The 25,706-nt window shown below is 40.4% G+C and overlaps 1 protein-coding gene across 3 annotated transcripts in view; it reads left to right on the forward strand.

The window, feature by feature from the left end:
* The first annotated feature begins 7,661 nt into the window (after nt 1–7,661).
* The window catches only part of LOC129866822 (solute carrier family 23 member 1-like), a 32,419-nt gene continuing 14,374 nt past the window's right edge, over nt 7,662–25,706 (forward strand). Inside the window, exons 1-4 of one of the 3 annotated variants that reach the window (XM_055939753.1) lie at nt 7,662–7,985; nt 8,178–8,336; nt 14,261–14,395; nt 14,702–14,859. In XM_055939753.1, the coding sequence (XP_055795728.1) occupies nt 8,289–8,336; nt 14,261–14,395; nt 14,702–14,859 (341 nt within the window). In that variant the 5' untranslated portion in view covers nt 7,662–7,985; nt 8,178–8,288. The remainder of the gene's footprint in view (nt 7,986–8,177; nt 8,337–14,260; nt 14,396–14,701; nt 14,860–25,706) is intronic. The other 2 variants (XM_055939751.1, XM_055939752.1) reach the window with 2 other exon arrangements.

Genomic DNA, 25,706 nt, shown 5'->3' on the forward strand with positions numbered 1-25,706 from the left:
AGCCAATAGTTGTTAGCGTGTTCAGCACTAGGTCCAGACAAAAACTCGAAAAGTTCCGTTACAGGTCGTAGAAACATATCAAACGATGTATGGAATCAATTTTTAGGATGTTTTTAACATAAATCAACAATAATGTTCCAACCAGAGAATTCTATCGTCTGTAGAAAAGCACTGGAACGAGAGCTAACTCTGTCGGGAGCGCGCGTAACGAGCCTGAGACACTCTGCCAGACCACTGACTCATTCAGCTCCCATTCCCCCCTCCTTTATAGCAGGAGCCTTAAACAAGTTTCTAAAGACGGTTGACATCTAGTGGAAGCCTTAGAAAGTGCAACTTAACCCCATAGACACGGTGTATTCGGTAGGCCAAGCTTTGATAAACTACAAACCTCAGATTTCCCACTTCCTGGTTGGATTTTTCTCAGGTTTTCGCCTGCCATATGAGTTCTGTTATACTCACAGACATCATTCAAACAGTTAAAGAAACTTCAGAGTGTTTTTTATCCAATACTACTAATAATATGCATATATTAGCATCTGGGACAGTGTAGCAGGCAGTTTACTCTGGGCACGCATTTCATGCAAAAGTGAAAATGCTGCCCCCTATCCCAAACAGGTTTTAAACAACGTTGTCCGCTGTCACCATATCTATTTGTTATTACAATCGAAATGCTAGATATTAAAATCAAATCTAATAACAACATTAGAGGATTAGAAATCCAAGGCTTAAAAACAAAGGTGTCCATGTATGCCGATGACTCAAGTTTAAGTCCACAAGCTAGATCCCTGCAATGTCTCATTGAAGATCTAGATAACTTTTCTGTACTCTCTGGACTAAAACCTAATTATGATAAGTGTACAATATTACGTATTGGATCCTTAAAAAATACAACTTTTACATTACCCTGCAGCTTACCTATAAAATGGGCTAATGGTGAAGTAGACATACTCGGTATTCATATCACAAAAGATATAAATAAGCTCTCCACAATGAATTTCAATAGAAAACTTGTAAAAATAGACAAGATCCTGCAACCATGGAGAGGTAAATACCTGTCTATTTATGGAATAATTGCCCTGATTAACTCCTTATTCATATCTCAGTTTACTCACTTACTTATGGAGCTGCCTACTCCTGGTGATTCGTTTTTCAAATCATGTGAGCAAAACATATTTTGCTTTATCTGGGATGCTAAACCAGACAAAATAAAATGAGCCTATCTATATAAGGAATATGAATTGGGTGTGTTGAGATTATTAAATATAAAAGCACTAATCCTCTCTCTAAAAGCTTCACTCATTCAAAAGTTTTATTTGAACCCAACATGGTTCTCAAGTAGATTACTAAGAAAAGCTCATCCATTGTTTAAAAATTGCCTTTTTGCCTTTGTGCAGATTGCCATGTCTCATTTTCGATTAATTGAAATTATACTTTTTTCAAAGTAACTGTCTTTTTCAAACAAGCATTGCACAGCTGGCTACAATTTCAATTTCACCCCCCTGAAAAGATAGAACAAATATTACCACAAATATTATGGCTGAACTCAAATGTGCTGGCTGATAAAATACCTGAATTTATGGGAAAGATGTTTGAAAAGGGTATTTTGTTCTTAAATTATATTGAAAATTGTAATGGTAGAGTTATGTCCTTCATGGAGTTATCAGAATTGTACGGGAAGGTCTGTTTAATCCAAGAGTACAACCAATTGATTACAGCATTTCCCCAAAATGGAGGAGGCGGGAGGCAGCGGGAGGAGGTTGGGAACTGGTCTGTCTGCCCAATATAAAGGATCAAAACTGGCGGAGGAATAAAAATAGCATAAATAGGAAAGTATACCAGTTTCAATTGAGGACCAGGATGTTGACAACTGTGCCATACAGATTGCAAAATAGTTGGGAAGAGATTTTTGATGTACCAATTCCATGGTACAGGGTGTATGATTTGATATATAAAACAACGTAAGATTCAAAACTTTGTGCTTTTCAGCTAACATTATTATATAGAATTCTTGCCACCAACAAAATGTTGAATATTTGGGGCATAAAATCATCGAAGCTCTGCAGATTTTGTTGTGAGGATACAGAATCAATAGACCATTTATTTTGGTATTGCCCTCAGGTAGCCTGTTTCTGGTCTCAGGTTCAGGAATGGATGAAAATGCATAGCATTGATCTAAAATATAATTTTCATGAAATCACAAGTCCAATACAGCAAATGAAAGATAAACATCTTGTGAATCCAGCCATCATTTACGATTTTTAAAATGTTTTACAGCGAAAACACAATATGTATTTCTATTAGCTAACCACAATAGCAAAAGACTCAACCGCATATTTTCACAATTTTTCATAGGTAGCTATCACAAAACCGACCAAATAGAGATATAATTAGTCACTAACCAAGAAACAACTTCATCAGATGACAGTCTTATAACATGTTATACAATAAATGTATGTTTTGTTCGAAAATGTGCATATTTGAGGTATAAATCCTAGTTTTACATTGCAGCTACCATCAAAAATATCACCAAAGCAGCCAGAATAATTACAGAGAGCAACGTGAAATACCTAAATACACATCATAAAACATTTATGAAAAATACATGGTGTACAGCAAATGAAAGATAAAGATCTTGTGAATCCAGCCAATATTTCCGATTTTTTAAGTGTTTTACAGCGAAAACACAATATAGCATTATATTAGCTAACCACAATAGCCAAACACACAACCGCATTTATTCACCGCATAGATAGCATTCGCAAAAACCAGCAAAAGATATAAAATTAATCACTAACCTTGACCAACTTCATCAGATGACAGTCTTATAACATCAGGTTATAGAATACACTTATGTTTTGTTCGAAAATGTGCATATTTAGAGCTGCAAACCGTGGTTATACATTGTGAATATGTAGCATCGATTCACCAAATTGTCCGGAGATATTTTGGACACTCACCTAATCTGACCAAAGAACTCATCATAAACTTTACTAAAAAATACATGTTGGACAGCAAATGAAAGATACACTAGTTCTTAATGCCACCGCCGTGTTAGATTTTTAAAAATAACTTTACCATAACAAACAGCTTACGTTATAGCGAGACAGCGCCCGCAAAACGGGCGAATAATAGGACTCAACATTTTCCACAGAAATACGAAATAACATCATAAATTGTTCTTACATTTGCTGAGCTTCCATCAGAATCTTGTACAAGGAGTCCTAGGTCCAGAATAAATCGTTGTTTGGTTTTATAATGTCCTTCTCTCCCTTCGAATTCGCTCCACAAGGCTAGCCATGTGGCGCGAACATGCCCATCTTCTCTTGACGCATAGAACGGAAAACTCCAAAAGTCCCATTAAACGTTGAATAAACTGATGAAACTCAGTTGAAAAAACCTACTTTATGATGTTTTTCTAATATCTATCAAATAAAAACATATAGCCGTGTATACCGAACGCTTATCATCAGACAACATGGAGGTACTTCATGAAGAGTTATATTCGTAAAATTATAACTTGGTAATCTGAAGATTTTCCGTGGTACCCTGACTTCCTAGTTAATTAAATTTACATGATTAGTTTAATAACCTAATAATAATTACAGAGAATTGATTTGATAACTAACAGTCTTCACCATTAATGATACTAAAGACATGACACTAATACAACGACTGCAGTATACGACATAGAAGCTCAACAGGTTTCTGATCATCTTACTATGCTTCTTCACCCGAGATTGGCCCCGATTGCCAATCAATCAGTTCTTTATTCTCCAGGCTCCGCTTTGTCATCAAATGGACAACCTTGCAATGAATATGGAAAACCTTGCAATGAATGACACCCTTGCAATGAATGACATGTATCCATCGTGATTTTCTCTGAACTTTTACTGCTGACCTCGTTATGAGCAAAACTTGATAAGGACCTTCCCATTTTGGTTATAATGTGTCTACCACATATTATTTTACCATCACCCACTGTCCTGCCACTGCGTCAAGTCCCCCCTTGGGAGTTATTCCCCATTAGAGAGTTGTATGCAATAGTTTGTGTCATTCAAAGTGAACGTCTGCTTTTTCAAATCTAACGTTCCTGGTATTATCACATTGTCCATTGTTGTAACTACCCAGTAACTACCCATGCCCAGCCTACCTTCCTCACACCCCCCTCCACAATTCTTGAACCGTCTGTGTATAAGATAAACTCAGGGTTTTCCAACGAATGACTCTATAAATCGTTCAGAGAGCTGATCCAAAACAACTCGTAACAGTCGTGTTCAAGTAATGTGGTATCTGTAGGATACATCAGAGTAGTTGGATTACATGGTGTCTTTTCAACTATACCCATGTCCCATAGATCTTTACTCACTACTTTAGTAGCGTCCATAGCTTCCTTCTCAATGGGATATTGTTTTGTGCAAGGTGGAGCAACACCTGTCAAGCACATTGATTGGAAAAAATTCCCTGTCTTAGGTCAGTTAGGATCAGCACTTTATTTTAAGAATGTCAGAATAAATGTCAGAATAATAGTAGAGAGAATGATTTATTTCAGCTTTTATTTCTTTCATCACATTCCCAATGGGTCAGAAGTTTACATACACTCAATTAGTATTTGGTAGCATTGCCTTTAAATTGTTTAACTTGGGTCAAATGTTTCGGGTAGCCTTCCATAAGCTTCCCACAATAATTTGGGTGAATTTTGACCCATTCCTTCTGACAGAGATGGTGTAACTGAGTCAGGTTTGTAGCCCTTCTTGCTCGCACACGCTTTTTCAGTTCTGCCCACACATTTTCTATAGGATTGAGGTCAGGGCTTTGTGATGGCCACTCAATACCTTGACTTTGTTGTCCTTAAGCCATTTTGCCACAACTTTGGAAGTATGTGTCACGCCCTGACCGTAGATTGCTTTGTATGTTTCTATTTTTGGTTTGGTCAGGGTGTGATGTGGGTGGGTATTCTATGCTGTAGGTCTAGGTTTTCTGTTTCTGTGTGTTTGGCCTGGTGTGGTTCCCAAACAGGTAGCCTGTTTTCCCACTTTTGTTGGTGGGTGGTTATTTTCTGTTTAGTGTTTTTCGTCACCTTACAGGACTGTTCGTTTATCGTTTTTGTTGTTTTGTTCAGTGTTCAGTTGTTTATTAAAATAATGAACACTTACCACGCTGCACCTTGGTCCTCCTCTCCTTCTCCCGATGACGTTCGTTACAGTATGCTTGGGGTCATTGTCCATTTGGAAGACCCATTTGCGACCAAGCTTTAACTTCCTTACTGATGTCTTGAGATGTTGCTTCAATATATCCACATAATTTTCTTGCTTCTTGATGCCATCTATTTTGTGAAGTGCACCAGTCCCTCCTGCCACAAAGCACCCCCACAACATGATGCTGCCACCCCATGCTTCACGGTTGGGATGGTGTTCTTCGGCTTGCAAGCATCCCCCTTTTTCCTCCAAACATAACGATGGTCATTATGGCCAAACAGTTCTATTTTTGTTTCCTCAGACCAGAAGACATTTCTCCAAAAAGTACGATCTTTGTCCCCATGTGCAGTTGCAAACCGTAGTCTGGCTTTTTTATGGTGGTTTTGGAGCAGTGGCTTCTTCCTTGCTGAGCGGCCTTTCAGGTTATGTCGTTTTACTGTGGATATAGATACTTTCGTACCTGTTTCCTCCAGCATCTTCACAAGGTCCTTTGCTGTTGTTCTGGGATTGATTTGCACTTTTAGAACCAAAATACATTAATCTCTAGGAGACAGAACACGTCTCCTTCCTGAGCGGTATGACGGCTGCGTGGTCCCATGGTGTTTATACTTGTGTACTGTTGTTTGCACAGATGAATGTGGTACCTTCAGGCATTTGTAAATTGCTCCCAAGGATGAACCAGACTTGTGGAGGTCTACAATTTCTTGGTCTTGGCTGATTTCTTTTGATTTTCCCGTGATGTCAAGCAAAGAGGCACTGAGTTTGAAGGTAGCCCTTGAAATACATCCACAGGTACACCACGCTTCTAAAGCCATGACATCATTTGGAATTTTCCAAGCTGTTTAAAGGCACAGTCAACTTAGTGTATGTAACCTTCTGACCCACTGGAATTGTGATACAGGGAATTATAAGTGAAATAATCTGTCTTTAAACAATTGTTAGAAAAATGACTTGTGTCATGCACAAAGTAGATGTCCTAACCGCCAAAACTATAGTTTGTTAACAAGAAATTTGTGGAGTGGTTGAAAAATGAGTTTTCGTTTATATATACAATACCAGTAAAAAATTTAGACACACCTACTGATTCAAGGGTTTTTCTTTATTTTTACAATTGTACATTGTAGAATAATAGTGAAGACATCAAAAAGTGTTAAACAAATCAAAATATATTTTCGATTCTTCAAAGTAGCCACCCTTTGCCTTTAAGACAGCTTTGCACACATACACACAGACCCGTCATGCCCATAGGGGACATATTTGTCTTGTAAAATAATAAAAAATATGTTGTTGTTGTTTCTATTGTATGTAATACTACTAACAACCTAGCAATTTTCTGAAGTTGGCGACACCATTCTTCCAAGAGAAATTCCATAATTTGGTGTTTTGTTGATGGAAAATGCTGTCTCAGGCGCCGCTCCAGAATCTTGCATAAGAGTTCAATTGGATTGAGATCTGGTGACTGAGACCCCCATAGCTTACATCGTTTTCATGCTCATCAAACCATTCACTGACCACTCGAGCCCTGTGGATAGGGGCATGGCCATCCTATGGGGGCATAGCCATGGTAGCCAAATAATGGCCCAAAAAATGGCCTGCCCAGCATTTTTATACATGACCCTAAGCATGATGGTATGTTAATTGCTTAATTAACTCAGGAACCATGTGTGGAAGCACCTGGATTTAGACAGATCAAGAGGTATGCTTTGTACAGTTCTAATGCAATTAGTAAAATCAGTCACACTATGAAATGCTACCAAAAAAACACTATTCATTCATAATAGTGTGAATATATAGTTTCACAGACATATTTTTTCTGGTTTGTGCGAAATCGTTAAGAATAATATAAATCCACCAAGGTGAATTGGTTTAGTCTTGACTCTTGGTTGACAGTGTTGGGGGGATGGGTAATGTATTGATGCTTGAGTGCCAAATCAACACACATTTGTTTTTGTCTTTCTGAGTCTTATTTTTGTATGTATTTTTAGGTTTTATATAGTTTTAAATGTTATGATTACTTATTTGTGCTGTTCCAAATGTCTGAATAAAAATGACAGTTAGTGCAGAATGGTGGATTTAGACAGATCAAGAGGTATGCTTAGATACACAGAAAAATATACACATTTTGGACATTATGGCTCTAGATTCCAGGAAAAAGCTAAATTCTACTGCTTTGAATATACTTTGTATCCCTCATTTACTCAAGTGTTTCCTTTATTTTGGCACTTACATGTACATAAGATTCTATGACAATCACACGCCATACTGAAATTAGCTACTACACACTAGTTTAGCTGCTACACATTAGCTACAGACTAGTTCAGGGATTAAACGCATGTCAGGGACAAGGGACACTGCATCAACACTTGAAGAGATTCGTGCTATCCTACAAAAGCTATAGTTTAGTTTCCTGTCAAGTCAAACAGTATGTTACTTAGCCATCTTCCATTACAGGACTGCTTTTGTCAACTCAACTGAGAGAGATGTCACGCTGTTCAGTGTTCCCTCACTGCATCTGCGCTCTCCTTAGCTCTACCTTCGCGCCTGCTCCAAGGCGTCCGCATGGTCCTAAACCCCCCGCTGAACTTCGAGAACAAACACACTCTCTTTTCTCTCCAATCTGAGCAAGATTGACAGCGCTCTGAATAAATGAGGATGGGGAGGAGGGGCTATTAAGGGTGGCCAGTCATATTTTATATACCTGGCCAGATAAATAATTATCTTCAAGTGATTATCACTGAAGTGAAAGAAGAGAGCCAACAGAGACACAACTAGAGGCCAACACACGGTCAGGTGAGTGGACAGGTTTATTTACAAAGGGGACATTTCTTAACACTTGGATAGAAATGTAATGCATTGAGCAGACATAACTATCTTTTGTAGATAAATTGGGGCAGTTCTACAATACATTATACTGTACAAATGGGTACTACAGTAGAGTGTTTACGGATCCAATGTCTCTTATTGTGTTATTGTTTCCAATAGTTACCATTGTGAGAGACAGAGAAAGAGAGGTCGAGGTAGTACACTTCTTGTTGAGACTTTTCACTCATAACTCACAGGACCCAGCATCCTAGCTGAGTCCAGACTGGAGCCATGTCTCCAGAGAAGGAAAGCAATGGTCTCGAAAACGACACATTTGCTGTGAGTATGTACACGTTTATTCCACTTCTGCAGGATTATGTTGACATTTTCTGCTGTGGTTATGAGTAGACGTTATTTTGTTATTGGACCTGTGGACATTTACTGGCTTTAAGGCTGGAACTTTTAGAGATGTTTATCTACACAAATATTACATTTTGGGCTACATAAGTTTGCAAGTGCAGCCTATTACATGTATAGGCAGGATTGAGTAGGTTACTTTCTAAATGGAATCCGTAACAGTTACTAGTTACCTGTCCAAAATTGTAATCAGTCATTTAACTTTTGCATTACCCAAACTCGGTAACGTAAACTGATTACATTTACTTACTTTTAGATTACTTTCGCCTCTAGAGGCATTAGAAGAAGACAAAAATGTATGTTACCAATTGAACCACATCTATTGAAGGATAAATCAATGTTAAAGTTTACATAGCTGGCCATATATGGATGTTACATTTTACTTTATGGGTTGGTTATGTAGGCTTCTTCCAACCCATCACATTTAACTACATATAATAATACTATTAAATTATATCTTTACATTTAAAAACCATAGTCTATCAGATTTCCAGTCATTCCAATAAATGTTATACCCCTTGATCTTCAAGAATAGGACTTGGAAATATGGAAGTATAGATTAGCCAAATTGTTTAACTTGAGCATAACCCCAAAACAAAGGACTTATTAGCCAACCCTACTCTGTTGTTAACTATTTTATTGTCATGATTCCGCTTATTTTACTGATTGCGCTTATTGATTTGAGTTGTAGAAAAAATGCTGTGCTCATGGAATGACATGCTTTGAGAGCTAATGAAAAGTGCTATTTACATGTGAAAAATGAATGCCATATGCTGCATTTTCTGTAGGCCTATTGTTTATCTTTTTGTTGGTGACACTTTGATATATTGATAATATACAGCTGTTTAAAGGGAAAATCCACATATGAAACAATAACAAAATGGTTGCCCCGTCTCCGTTTTGGTAAAAAGCTGACGGGTAGGCCTGGAGAAATGTAACCACTCTCAGATTAATAGACAGAGCTATGGATGCAAGGACTGACCATCCATGATATCAACATTATTGTTTTAACCATGCTATGAAGCTATACAGTCTTTGTTTACATTTACAATGTTTACAAACAATGGAGAAAAACAAGCTTATATTTTGGGTTCTCTTGGAGTGTGACAGTTGAACTAAGCTCATGAGGCATTTATAAGTCCAAAAATGGATGTAGCAACTACAGATTGTCCCTTTAAGTCTATAGAAAGTGTAAGAGTTTGAACATGTGTCCATTAGGCCTATTGTATGGATTACATTTTTTTATCAGTAATAATTAGATTGAGCAATAAAAGCCTCACTTTTATTCCATAGGCTAGGATCTGCACTGTGCAGCTGTTGCAAGAGCGCATTTTTCGCTGGCTGTCCACTGGTTTCAAAAGCAATGATTGATAGGCACCTTAGACTTCTTGAATTCAACCGTTATTGGGTTAAAATACACATTTAGATTTGTGAACAGCCATCCATAACAACCACAATCCGTAAGGCTTAAATAGCTAAATGAGAGAGCAGCATTGTAATTCACATCAATGCGCTAAGTAGCTAACAATAATAAGTGATATCCAAATCGCCGTAGACTACACCACTGCTGTCATCCTTACCTCCAAGCGTTTATTCAAGTAGGATAATCTTTGGATGCCGACAGCAGTCGCACCATTGGAAGACATGGACTGTAGCCTCCAAAAGCCTATTCCTGCTCTTTTCCCATGAACAATCCAACACATTTGGTGTCATAGTGGTCATAGTGGTCTCTGACTTCTGGTCAGACTCGCTCAGGTGGAACAAACTTAAACTTGCGCCTTTTTCAATGCTGATTTGAATGTAATTGAAAAAACAGCGACGTGTCAAAGATTATTTTTTCGCAAACCTCCTTTCTGAATTTAAAAGTAATCTTCGAAGTAATATTCTACTTTTTCAAAAGTATCTGTAATCTGAGTACAATATTTTTGCTGGTAACATAACAGAATACAGTTAACGTTTTTTTTGTAATCCCTTACATGTAACGGATTACATGTGATCCGTTACTCCCCAAACCTGTGTATAGGTTTTGACATAGATTAATGTGTAAACTCAAACAAAGAAACAAATTCCCTGTGATTTTCAGCCTTGGTAATATATTGATCTCCAAACCACATAGCATAACACAGGTGGTGCTCTCCAGATTGCGTAGGCCTACCGTTGTAAAAACTGTCTAGAATAGTCATCATTTCACAGAAGTCAGAGTGAATTCATAAGAACTGAGTGACTTGAGCACCTTTGAATATATTTTGAAATGAAAGAGTTTGTACTCTAGGATGGGTCTGGTGAAGCAGAATGAAGCTGCTCATTCTTAGTAGGCTGAGAAGGGTTGTTTACTTATGGTACAGCCTTGATGATCACCTGAGCCTCAACATTCCAGCCCCTCATGCGTAACTAACATACTGTACGGCTCTCTGGTGCAAATCATTGACTGTGAAAAGTGTTGTCTTATTCAAACATTAGAAGTCATGTCTTATTGGCCAATTATTTGCTAATACCTTAAAATAAACTGTTACTGCTAACGCATGCCAACAGTCTTCATGCATCTGAGGCAATCTATTCAGCTAACACTGATAGGCTAGCGTTGGTGCACAGCTACTTTACGTGACATGGGTTTCCAGAATGTCTTAATGTTGACTGTAAACAAACACACTTTCAGTAAATCATTGAAAACCCCTTTGGGTTTTATGCTATATTATGTCTGTGTTATGAGTGATACCATGCCTGTGTTATGAGTTATATTATGCCTGTATTATGGATTATATTATTGCTGTATTATGAGTGTTATTGATAATAGCCTATTATGCCTGTGTTATGTTTGATATTATGCCTGCGTTATGGGTAATATTATGCATGTGTTATGGGTGATATTATGTCTGTGTAATGGGTGATATTATGCCTGTGTTATGGGTGATATTATGCCTGTGTTATGGGTGATATTATGCCTGTGTTATGGGTAAGGTTGCAAACGGAGGGTATATTACTGTAAACTACCAGCATTTTGGTAACTTTCAAGGATTGTATTTAATTTATCACAAGACATCTAGTGGCCCTTTTAGGTACTTCAGATTATCACAGGTGTCTGTAATTATCTCTGGTCCTCTGTTTTATATATTTGACATGTGACAAGGCCACACAATCAAATAAGATTATAAAAAATGTAATAATAGAATGACAAAGCTGGAAAACATTATCCAAAATATAAACCATCAACTTAGTGAATACCATTGGTGTTCACAGCACTGTTTCAGCAACATTGAAGGTTTTAAATGACATCCACTGTGCTCTTGATAAGAAGTTACATTGTGTGTCTGTTTTTATTGATTTGTCGAAGGCTTTTGACACCGTGGACCATGCTGTGTTAGTGCAAAGGTTAAAATGTTGTGGAATTACTGGTCATGCTCTAGATTGGTTTATAAATTACCTATCAAATCGTGCACAATGTGTAATGGCGGATGGTTGTAAATCTGAGTCCATAGAGGTGTGCTCAGGTGTTCCGCAAGGTTCTATTTTGGGCCCACTGTTGTTCATTTTGTATATCAACAACATTGGGGATCTTATTGAAACAGTGGATGTTCATTTTTATGCAGATGATACTGTTTTTTATTCAAGTGGTAGTAGTTTCTTTAGCTTTTGAAAATGCCCAAAGAGCATTTAACATCATACAACAGAATCTGTATGATTTAAAGCTGATTCTAAATTTGGGTAAAACAAAATGCATGGTATTTTCAAATGCCAGGCATGTTACAAATCATGTCATTGCTACATTGGCTGGACATACTATAGAGCAAGTTAAAGTGTACAAATATTTGGGTGTGTGGGTTGATGATAAGCTGAGCTTCACTGTGCATGTAGAGAACTTGATAAGGAAGCTCAAGCTGAAAATAGGATTTTATTACCGGCATAAGGCTTGTTATACTTTTGAGGCCAGGAAGGAGCTGGTACGATGTACATTACTGTCGGTTTTAGATTTGAGTGATGTTATATATATGCAGGCCTCAGCCACTACCCTGAGAGCACTTGATTCAGTGTATCATGCAGCCCTCAGGTCCATTTCAAATCAGAAACGTCTAACACATCATTGTGATCTCTACAGCGCTGTTGGCTGGTCGTCATTGACCTTGCGTAGGCTTAAACACTGGTATACACTGATTTATAAGGCCATATTGGGTAAAATGCCATTTTATCTCTGTTCTTTTTTAGTCAGGTCAGTAAATAAATATAAATAAATATAAATCTGATCTGCTTCTAACAGTACCAAAAATTAGAACAGAACATGGTAGAAATAGTTTTAGTTACTTAGCTCCGTGGTCCTGTAATTCTGTCATGAACATTTTAAAATGTGATGATCTAGTTTCGTTGGTGGAGTTTAAACACTTGATCAATGTATATATCATAGAAGAGTAAAATTGTTTTTAGGCCAGCTGTTTTTGTTGTACTGTATGTGTGTTTATAGTTTTGTTTAATGTTGTGTTAGTGTATGTAAGTTGTTTTGTCTGAAACGTTGTTCCCTCTGCTGCTATTGGACCAGGTTCCTCGTGGAAAAGAGATGTTATCACAATGAGAAAAAACCTGTATAAATAAAGGTAAAAAAAATATATAAAAAAAAATATATACAAATAATAATAATAATAATATGAGGGTTTCAGCATGACATATACTTTATATTTTTTTTTACACACTTTTATTTATTTTACTAAGTCAATATCTCTTTGTTGTAAATGTTTTGCTGCCAAACTTGTGGCAGGTGAAACAAATCAAGAGTTTGCCATTGTTGATTAGATGTTTATTTTCATTAATTAGGCTATTTTCTCTTGAATTTAAGTGTGAAAAACGAAAATTACCATAGATTACCTGCTAATTGACCTTTCGCTATGTCCCACCTCAGAATTGTGGGCAACCAATTGCTGTGCTCCAATGGATAGCAACTGTCGTCGAGTCCGACACCTCGCACAAGCTCACGTTTAAATAACATGAAAGCCAGGCCGTGGCAAAACAGTTTTCTTCAAAAAAATAAATATTGAAATGGAAAATATAATTTAACAGTGCACCACTGCCTGTTGAGGGAGTATTTTGAAAATTGTAGAATTATAATTTTGTTACATTGTTTGCTAGCTCAGCTAGCTCTCAGTCTCATTGACCACCAAACGTTGCTAACGCTAGCTAGCTACAGTAGCTAGCCACTTAATATAACTTGTTCTCAAAATGTATGTTAGCTAGTTAATGTTATGAATACAACTACCATCTGCTGTCGACATCAGGATACGATTTGAGGGTACCAGTTGGCTACAAAAATGGATTCAGTGAATTCAGAGCTATTCAATGACTAACTACACTTACGTTAAAAACATATTTCTACCAGGTTCCCGTGACGCAAGTGTAATGACAGTCCACCACAATATATCCAAGAGTTTCCTGATTAGAAAGAGGTAGTCTGTGTTTAATTTCATTGTGTATTAGAAACACAGTTTGACATTGTGAAGGGATTTCGGTAGTGGTTAAATGGGGAACTGGTCTTCCCGGGAATATGTTCGAAGTTGCAACAGTAATTACTAAAGATTTCGTTAACTTTGGTCAATTACTGGTGGCTTTGTAACCCTAGTTATGAGTGATATTACGCTTTTGTTCTAGGTGATATTATGCCTGTATAATTGGTAATATTATTCCTGTAGTATGGGTAATGTTATGCCTGTGAGTCAGCCCATTTGGGATTAAACAGAAGAAAATGCATGGGAATAGGGAGGGACTATCTGGATTAGCCAATAAAAGACGCACAATTTCCTATTCCGTTGCAGAATGAAATGTTTTCCATTGTCCTAATGAATGAGACCTTGCTATCTGTGCTGTAGATTCATGGGCATTTCTGTGAGCTGGAGAATGATGGAGAGGGCTCCGGCCTCTCTGAGGAGGATGACAAGAACAAGCTGTCCTACTGTGTCACAGATGTCCCAGCCTGGTACCTATGCATAATCCTGGGCATCCAGGTAAATCCAATCCCTACTCTGTTTTATTGGAGGCAGCAGGGTTCCCTTCTCACTGGTTGAGGTTAGAGGTTGGGCCTCCTTGGGATTCCATTGATTTGATCAGCCAATGTAATCAATTGGATGAACAGTCAAACTAACCTAGTTTTCCAGGATGAATTTGGCTGCACATGAAAAATAATAAATACTGCAAATACTGTTCCTGTACCTGTGATTTCATCTGCTCATCTTGGCCTCAGTATCAGTGGATGAAACCGTCATGAGTGCATCTCTTCTTCCTCTCTTACATCCATCTCCCCCTCTCCTCAGCATTTACTGACAGCGTTTGGGGGGATAATCGCCATCCCTCTGATCCTGTCTCAGGGTCTGTGTCTGCAGCACGATGGCCTGACCCAGGGCCACCTCATCAGCACCATCTTCTTTGTGTCAGGCGTGTGCACCCTGCTGCAGGTCACCTTCGGAATCAGGTGAGTGAAGCTGTGGTTGGTTGGATATGGCTTTGGACAAATTATTCAACAGCAACAGAGTGTCTGTGAACATAAATGGGGCCAATAGCAGGGAGAACAAGGTACAAGGGAGTCAAATGTTTGTTTGGTCAATAAAGATTGACCTTGATAAGATATCCTGGGCAATATCAAGGTGGAGCCATCCAACGATGACACTGTATAAGGGAATCTACTAGTCATGAATTGCCAGACATCAAAGGGGCAAGGTGTCTCTTTGTTGTATTGTCATGTTGGAATCAAAACAAAGTACAATAAAATCCATGGCAATTTCCTGGAATTTTACTTAAGGCTAAACACAATATCTGATTTGGTTGTCATGCTTTCCAGGAGATCTAGCAGTAGACTATCGTTTATTGTAAAGATTGATTTTGCTGAAGCATCTGATTAGCTAGGTTGTACAGTATGAGCTCTCATGTCTCTTTTTAAGCCTCTGTTGATATTCAGAGCCATTTTTCAGGTCAGTGTGCTGCATTAGCCTCACACCATAGCATATTCTCGACTGGGCACAGGGTCTTTGTGAAATTAAAGCCATCAAGAGCTGAATCTCTAACTGAAGAACTGGTACTGGAGCTCAGCTCCCCCACTCGTACAATTCCAGGTCATTGAGCATGAATTGGCATGGGGTCAATAGAAGAGATTTGTTTGGTCATTTGCAGGATGAGTGGTGAAGTATACAGTGCCTTCAGAAAGTATTCACACCCCTATACTTTTTCCATATTTTGTTGTTACAGCCTGAATTTTAAATTGATTCAATTTAGATTTTGTGTCATTGATCTACACACAATACCCCATAATGTCAACGTGGAATTATGTTTTTGAACATCTCTACAAATTAAAATTAATAAAAAATGAAAAGCTGAATAAATATTCAACCTCTTTGTTATGACAAGCCTAAACAACTTTGGGAGTAAAAATGTGCTCGACAAGTCAGATAATACCGTAAATTGCATGGATTAACTCTGTGTGCAATAATGGTGTTTAACATGTTTTTGAATGACTACCCCATCTATGTGCCTTGTAAAGAAGGACAGCTTTTGGTAGATGAGTAAACATGTAATAAAAAGCAGACGTTGAAAATCCCTTTGAGCACTAATTACAATTTGGATGCTGTATCAATACACCCAGTCACTTCAAAGATACAGCCGTCCTTCCTAACTCAGTTGATGGAGAGGACGGAAACCGCTCAGGGATTTCAGCATGAAGCCAATGGTGATTTTAAACAGTTTAAACAGTTAACAGCCAGAGTTAACTGGCTGTGATAGGAGAAAGTAGTACAGTAGTTTCTCCACAGTACTAACCTAAATGTCGAAGTGAAAAGAAGGAAACTTGCATAGAATAAAAAATATTCAAAACATGTATCCTGTTTGCAATAAAGCACTAAAGTAATACTGAAAAAAATGTGGCAAAGCATTATGTTTGGGGCAGATCCAACACATCACTGAGTACCACTCTTTATGATATATATTTTCAAGCATGGTTGTGGTTACATCATGTTATGAGTTTGCTTGTCATCGGCAAGGGCTAGGGAGTTTTTCCGGATAAAAAGAAAAGGAATATACTGTAGCTAAGCACAGACAAAGTCCTAGTGGAAAACCTGGTTCAGTCTGCTTTCCAACAGACACTGGGAGACAAATCCACCTTTCAGCAAGACAATAACCTAAAATGCATGGCCAAATACACATTGGAGTTACTTACCAAGATGACATTTAATGTTCCTGAGTGGCCTAGTTACAGTTTTGATTTAAATCGCCTTGAAAATTTCTGTCAAGACATGAAAATGACTGTCTAATAATGATCAACAACCAACTTGACAGAGCTTGAATATTTTTTTAAGAATAATGGGCAAATATTGTACAATCCAGATTTGCTAAGCTCTTACAAATTTACCCAGAAAAACTCACAGATGTAATTGCTGCCAAATGTGATTCTAATGTATGTATTGACTCAGGGGTTTAATACTAATGAAATCAAAATATATTAGTGTTTTATTTTCCATTAAAAATAGATGATAGAATGTTTGTTCCACTTTGACATTGGAGTATTTTGTGTAGATCGTTGAATTGTTTTCTTTACAATTAAATCCATGTTAATCCCACTTTGTATCACAACAAAATGTTGAAAAAGTCAAGTTGGTGTGACTACTTTCTGAAAGCACTGTAGTCGTCAAGCTTGTGTAGGTTAGGGTAACTGCTGTAATTACTGTATGTGGTGGTTTGTTTTTATGTCATCTATGTAATCTATGTCCAGACCATGATGAGCTGAAATCATCTGTAACGGCGTTCCTCTCTCTCTTCATAAGAAGAGGTGGAGTAGTGATCGAGCCAAGGCGCAGCGGGTTGTGAATACATGATGATTTATTAAATAAACAAAACAGACAAAGACGAAAACGAACTATACTTGATATAACTAACAAAATAACAAAACGATGAAGACAGACCTGAACAAACGAACTTACAAATACACGAAGCACGCTGACACAGGAACAGACTACATAAACGCACGAACAAACCGAAACATTCCCGTATGGTGTAACATCGACACAGACACAGGAGACAATCACCCACAAACAAACAGTGAGAACACCCTACCTAAATATGACTCTTAATTAGAGGAGAACGCAAAACACCTGCCTCTAATTAAGAGCCATACCAGGCAACCAAAACCAACATAGAAACAGATAACATAGACTGCCCACCCAAAACACATGCCCTGACCTAAAACACATACAAAAACAACATAAAACAGGTCAGGACCGTTACAGAACCCCCCCCCTCAAGGTGCGAACGCCGGGCGCACCAGCACAAAGTCCAAGGGAGGGTCTGGGTGGGCAGTTGACCACGGTGGTGGCTCCGGCTCTGAACGCTGTCCCCACACCACCATAGTCACTCCCCGTTTCTGTCTTCCCCTCCCAATGACCACCCTAAAACTCACATCCCCTAAATAAACGGCCAGCACCGGGACAAGGGGCAGCACCGGGACAAGGGGCAGCACCGGGACAAGGGGCAGCACCGGGACAAGGGGCAGCACCGGGACAAGGGGCAGCACCGGGACAAGGGGCAGCACCGGGACAAGGGGCAGCACCGGGACAAGGGGCAGCACCGGGACAAGGGGCAGCACCGGGACAAGGGGCAGCACCGGGACAAGGGGCAACACCGGGACAAGGGGCAGATCCCGGCTGAGGGACTCTGGCAGATCCTGGCTGAGGGACTCTGGCAGGTCTATGCAGGCTCACTGCTCTCGACGCTCATGGCGGGCTGACGGCTCTCGACGCTCATGGCGGGCTGACGGCTCTCGACGCTCATGGCGGGCTGACGGCTCTCGACGCTCATGGCGGGCTGACGGCTCTCGACGCTCATGGCGGGCTGACGGCTCTCGACGCTCATGGCGGGCTGACGGCTCTCGACGCTCATGGCGGGCTGACGGCTCTCGACGCTCATGGCGGGCTGACGGCTCTCGACGCTCATGGCGGGCTGACGGCTCTCGACGCTCATGGCGGGCTGACGGCTCTCGACGCTCATGGCGGGCTGACGGCTCTCGACGCTCATGGCGGGCTGACGGCTCTCGACGCTCATGGCGGGCTGACGGCTCTCGACGCTCATGGCGGGCTGACGGCTCTCGACGCTCATGGCGGGCTGACGGCTCTCGACGCTCATGGCGGGCTGACGGCTCTCGACGCTCATGGCGGGCTGACGGCTCTCGACGCTCATGGCTCGCTGGCGGCTCTCGACGCTCATGGCTCGCTGGCGGCTCTGGCTGCTCATGGCTCGCTGGCGGCTCTGGCTGCTCATGGCTCGCTGGCGGCTCTGGCAGATCCTGTCTGGTTGGCGGCTCTGGCAGATCCTGTCTGGTTGGCGGCTCTGGCAGATCCTGTCTGGTTGGCGGCTCTGGCAGATCCTGTCTGGTTGGCGGCTCTGGCAGATCCTGTCTGGTTGGCGGCTCTGGCAGATCCTGTCTGGTTGGCGGCTCTGGCAGATCCTGTCTGGTTGGCGGCTCTGGCAGATCCTGTCTGGCTGGCGGCTCTGGCAGATCCTGTCTGGCGGGCGGCTCTGGCGGCTCCTGTCTGGCGGACGGCTCTGGCGGCTCCTGTCTGGCGGACGGCTCTGGCGGCTCCTGTCTGGCGGACGGCTCTGTAGGCTCATGGCAGACGGGCGGCTTTGCAGGCTCATGGCAGACGGGCGGCTTTGCAGGCTCATGGCAGACGGATGGCTCAGACGGCGCTGGGGAGACGGATGGCTCAGATGGCGCTGGGGAGACGGATGGCTCAGATGGCGCTGGGGAGACGGATGGCTCAGATGGCGCTGGGGAGACGGATGGCTCTGGCCGGATACGGCGCACTGTAGACCTGGTGCGTGGTGCCGGAACTGGAGGCACCGGGCTAAGGATAAGCACCTTCCTACTAGTGCGGGGAGCAGGGACAGGGCACACTGTATTCTCAAAGCCCACTCTATACCTGATGCGAGGTACCGGCACTGGTGACACCGGGCTGAGGACAAGCACATCAGGATTAGTAGGGGGAGAAGATACAGTGTGTTCAGGGCTCTGGAGACGCACAGGAGGCTTTGTGCGTGGTGCCGGAACTGGAGGCACCGAACTGGATACACGCACTACAGAGAGAGTGCGTGGAGGAGGAACTGGGCTCAGGAGACGCACTGGTAGCCTAGTGCGTAGTGTAGGCACTGTAGGTACTAGGCTGGGGCGGGGAGGTGGCTCCGGAAATACCGGACCGTGGAGGCGTACTGGCACTCTTGAGCATTGAGCCTGCCCAACCTTACCTGGTTGAATGCTCCCGGTCGCCCGACCAGTGCGGGGAGGTGGAATAACCCGCACCGGCCTATGTAGGCGAACCGGGGAAACCATGCGTAAGGCCGGTGCCATGTATGCCGGCCGAGGAGACCAGACGCGTTGAGCCGGCCTCATGACACCTGGCTCAATACCCAATCTAGCCCTACCAGTGCGGGGAGGTGGAATAACCCGCACTGGGCTATGCACTCGTACAGGAGACACCGTGCGCTCTACTGCGTTACTCCCGCTCTCCACGGTAAGCCTGGGAAGTGGGCGCAGGTCTCCTACCTGCCCTTGGCCCACTACCTCTTAGCCACCCCCCCAAGAAATTTTTGGGTGTTACTTATGGTCTTTTTGTCGGTAGCCTCTGCTCTCCTCAGTGCCTCCAGCTGTTCCCATGGAAGGCGATCCCTACCAGCCAGGATCTCCTCCCATGTGTAGCAACCCTTTCCGTCCAATATATCGTCCCATGTCCATTGCTCCTTCTTTTCCTGTCCCTTACTCCATTTACTCCGCTGCTTGGCTCTAGCGTGGTGGGTGATTCTGTAACTGCGTTCCTCTCTCTCTTCATAAGAAGAGGTGGAGTAGTGATCGAGCCAAGGCGCAGCGGGTTGTGAATACATGATGATTTATTAAATAAACAAAACAGACAAAGACGAAAACGAACTATACTTGATATAACTAACAAAATAACAAAACGATGAAGACAGACCTGAACAAACGAACTTACAAATACACGAAGCACGCTGACACAGGAACAGACTACATAAACGCACGAACAAACCGAAACATTCCCGTATGGTGTAACATCGACACAGACACAGGAGACAATCACCCACAAACAAACAGTGAGAACACCCTACCTAAATATGACTCTTAATTAGAGGAGAACGCAAAACACCTGCCTCTAATTAAGAGCCATACCAGGCAACCAGAACCAACATAGAAACAGATAACATAGACTGCCCACCCAAAACACATGCCCTGACCTAAAACACATACAAAAACAACATAAAACAGGTCAGGACCGTTACATCATCTGATAATACACTATCAAGAATATACTGAATGGGCGGTTCTTAATTTTTGGTGGCATTTGGGCATTTTAGAAAACATGTACTTAACTTGCTGTATTTGTAATTTGAATGTACATCTTCCCATTCTAAATCAACTCATATGGCAGCTTAATGACTTAAATAATTGTGACCATTATGATAACACTGTGCCAGCAGTAGGAGTAGTAACGATGGTAACACCAATGACACATTTGAGGTAATTGAGGCTTTTCTTAATTTGAGGCCTAATGTGATTTCGTTAAGAATTGTGCTCACAATGCAATTTGCGTTCATTTAAATTGAGTAACACCAATGACACTTTGAATTTAGACACCCCATATCATCAATGGAATCCTGAAATGTATGACATACTAAAAAGGTGTGATTAGCTAATCATTTTCTTTAATATAGACCCCTCCCGCAATAACCGTTTGCCACTTCAGGGAATGCTCAAGGTCCTGGTAAATCCTTGTAATGAGTGATCTTCAAGGTGGTAACACCAATTACATAAAACTAAGGGACACACATTATATTTGTAAAACAAATATGTATTGTAGTAGCCTTCTTTGTTTTATTGATCTATACAATATATTAAATAAGTTTGTTTACTTTCCACCATTCAAAATAATAGATATGTCTAAATCCCCTAAATCCCCAAAATGTCACTACAACTACTGGGTCAGTACTGGGACAAGTCAATTTGCTTGCCCTAACTACTTCAAACAATGCATAAACATCATGTTTTGCAGTATAAAGGACTTGCGTTATGTTTTATCATTGATAAACAGTTCAATATAAACAAAAACATATGATGTGTTACTATTTGTAATTAGGGGTTTTCAAAAAGAAATTGTGATACAAAGTGGGATTAACATGGATTAAATTGTAAACAAAACAATTCAACGATCTACACAAAGTACTCCAATGTCAAAGTGGAACAAACATTCTATCATCTTTTTAGGGGTTCACAGCAAAGCTGAAATGGTCAAATAACTCAGGCAAAGATGATTAATTTAGTCTGAGAATACTAAGGGATTGGATGAGTAATGGATAAATAAGGAAATCTGATTTTACGTGTCCATTTAAACCCTTTGTAACTCCACTCCACGAAGACTTACAGATATAGGATCTTAATTTGATCTCTCTATTATTTTCCTGCTGTAGCAAACTGGCTTAAATTGAGATCCTACATCTGTATGTAATGCTAATGCTCAAAATCATCTGCAATCATCTTCTCCTCATGAACCATAAATCAGATTCACTGAATTTTGCTGCTTGAAATATGGCCGCACTGTATTTGCATGCTAATGCTAAAAATACTTAAAAATGATTCTCATGAACCACAAATCAGATTGACAAAATTAGAAACCGGAAATCCTGTCCGTTGCGCAGTCAGCACATTACAGCTGTGAGATATTATTGAAGTATTTTAGAACTGAGATTTAAAACATTTACACAAATAGATTGACAAAACAAAGTCCCAGAATTAAAAGATGATCGCAATATACCAGTACACTAATGTTGAAAATATTTAACAAATCTTAACATATTTAGTCAAATTTAGATTATATCAGATATGCGCTTACCGACACCTGCATAGCAGATGTTTTGGCAGTGTCAGAGGTAGAACTGTGTTAAAACGATCAAATCCACAAGCAGGACCTGGTATTATACCGAAAGCGGACATTGCATTGGCTGCACGGAGTCACATTAAGAGAAATCCCATGCGAACACTGGAATGTGATATGTAGGCTAGCCTTATTTACAACTCAATTAGGCTAATATAATTCCTCATAATTTAATTTAATGATTTTCTATTTTTGTGTCACAATAATTCTCTATAACCTACACTTTCTCATTCTGAATTTATAATGCGAGTGAGACGGGTGTGGCTTCATGTTCAATAACCCCATGAGCAGCCACTCCAGTGTTTTTCATGGTTGCAAAAGACAAAGGATGCAAATGCCACCACATTTCAAGATCGACCCACATACAGTGCATTCGGAAAGTATTCAGACCCTTTGACCTTTTCTTCATTTTGTTACGTTACAGCCTTATTCTAAAATGGATTAAATCGTTTCCCCCCCCTCATCAATCTACACACAATACCCCGTAATGACATAGCAAAAACAGGTTTTTAGAAAGTTTTGTATAAATTTGTATAAAAAAAAGTATAAAAAAAGAAAAAACTGATATCAAATTTACATAAGTATTCAGACCCTTTACTCAGTACTTTGTGGAAGCACCTTTGACATCGATTACAGCCTTCAGTTTTCTTGGGTATGACGCTACAAGCTTGGCACACCTGTATTTTGGGAGTTTCTCCCAATCTTCTCTGCAGATCCTCTCAAGCTCTGTCAGGTTGGATGGGGAGCGTTGCTGCACAGCTATTTTCAGGTCTCTCCAGAGATGTTCGATAAGGTTCAAGTCCGGGCTCTGGCTGGGCCACTCAAGGACATTCAGAGACTTGTCCCGAAACCACTCCTGCGTTGTCTTGGCTGTGTGCTTAGGGTCATTGTCCTGTTGGAAGGTGAACCTTTGCCCCAGTCTGAGGTCCCAAGCGCTCTGGAGCAGGTTTTCATTAACTTCTACTTGGTACTCATCCCGGATCCGGGAGCACCCTCATCAGTAAAAAAGCTGACTAGCATAGCCTAGCATAGCGCCACAAGTAAATACTAGCATCTAAATATCATGAAATCACAAGTCCAAGACACCAGATGAAAGATACACATCTTGTGAATCCAGCCATCATTTCCGATTTTTAAAATGTTTTACAGGGAAAACACAATATGTATTTCTATTAGCTAACCACGATAGCAAAAGACCCAACCGCATATTTCCACCATTTTTTTACTGCATAGGTAGCTATCACAAATTCGACCAAATAAAGATATAAATAGTCACTAACCAAGAAACAACTTCATCAGATGACAGTCTGATAACATATTTATTGTATAGCATATGTTTTGTTCGAAAAATTTGCATATTTCAGGTATAAATCATAGTTTTACATTGCAGCCACCATCACAAAATCTCACCAAAGCAGCTAGAATATAACTACAGAGACCAACGTGAATTACCTAAATACTCATCATAAAACATTTATGAAAAATACACAGTGTACAGCAAATGAAAGACAAACATCTTGTGAATCCAGACAATATTTCAGATTTTTTAAGTGTTTTACAGCGAAAACACAATATAGCATTATATTAGCTTACTACAATAGCCTACCACACAGCCCCATTCATTCAACATAACGTTAGCGATAGCAAATAAACCAGCAAAAGATATACATTTTTTCACTAACCTTCTCAAACTCCATCAGATGACAGTCCTATAACATCATATTACACAATACATATATGGTTTGTTCGAAAATTTGCATATTTAGCGGCACAAATCGTGGTTGAACAATGTGAATAGTAGCCAAACTGCAAACAAAATGTCGGGAAAAATCTTGGAGAGGCACCTAATCTAATCAATAACTAATCATAAACTTGACTAAAAAATACAGGTTGGACAGCAAATTAAAGATACACTAGTTCTTAATGCAACCGCTGTGTTAGATTTTTAAAATTAACGTTACTACGACATACAGCTTACGTTATAGCGAGACCGGGCCGAAATTAATGGCGAAATATTAGTCTACACAATTTCGACAGAAATACGAAATAACATCATAAATTGTTCCTACTATTTGATGAGCTTCCATCAGAATCTTTTACAAGTTGTCCTTTGTCCAGAATAATCGTTGTTTGGTTGTGGAAGGTCGTCTTCAACTGTGTAATTAGCAGCAAACGTTAGCCATGAGGCGCAGATGTGTCCAACTCAGCATAACACAGAACAAAGAAAATACCGAAAATCGCAATATACTGATATAAACTGATATAACTCGGTTTAAAATAACTACATTATGATATTTTTAACACATATATCAAATTAAATCAGAGCCGGAGATATCTAACTTATAAAACGAAAGCTTTTCAGAGCGCAATGCAAGACGTCCATCTTGCGTCAAGCCAGACGATGAAAAGACCAGTCCTTCCGTTCCAAGAAGTCTTGTTCGACCTCAGATCTAGCTAGACACCCCATTCCAACTCTCACTGCTTACTGACATCTAGGGGAAGGCGTATGCAGTGCATGTAGACCCATAGATTCCATGCAAATTAATAAACTGACCCTGGAACAGAGCCCCCGATTTCAGATTTCTCAGCTCCTGACAGGAAGTTTGCTGCAAAATGAGTTCTGTTTTACTCACAGATATAATTCAAACGGTTTCAAACACTAGAGAGTGTTTTCTATCCAATAGTAATAATAATATGCATATTGTACGAGCAAGAATTGAGTACGAGGCAGTTTAATTTGGGCACGATTTTTTACAAAGTTGAAATGGCGACCCCCTATTGAGAAAATGTTTTAAGGATCTCTCTATCTTTCCCTCGATCCTGACTAGTCTCCCAGTCCCTGCCGCTGAATAACATCCCCCAATGTATGATGCTGACACCACCATGCTTCACCGTAGGGATGGCGCAAGTTTTCTTCCAGATGTGATGCTTGGCATTCAGGCCAAAGAGTTCAATCTTGGTTTCATCAGACCACAGAATCTTGTTTCTCATAGTCTGAGAGTGCTTTAGGTGCCTGATGGCAAACTCCATGCGGGGTGTCATGTGCCTTTTACTGAGGAGTGGCTTCTGTCTGGCCAGAGATGGTTGTCCTTCTGGAAGGTTTTCCCATCTCCACAGAGGAACTCTAGAGCTGTGTCAGAGTGATCATCGGGTTCTTGTTCACTTCCCTGACCAAGGCCCTTCTCCCCCGATTGCTCAGTTTGGCCAGGCGGCCAGCTCTAGGAAGTGTCTTGGTGGTTCCAAACTTCTTCCATTTAAGAATGATAAAGGCCACTGTGTTCTTGGGGAACTTCAATGCTGCAGACATTTTTTGCTACCAGATCTGTGCCTCGACACAATCCTT

Source organism: Salvelinus fontinalis, chromosome 12 (genome assembly GCF_029448725.1).
Source record: "Salvelinus fontinalis isolate EN_2023a chromosome 12, ASM2944872v1, whole genome shotgun sequence".
NCBI classification, from domain to species: domain Eukaryota; kingdom Metazoa; phylum Chordata; class Actinopteri; order Salmoniformes; family Salmonidae; genus Salvelinus; species Salvelinus fontinalis.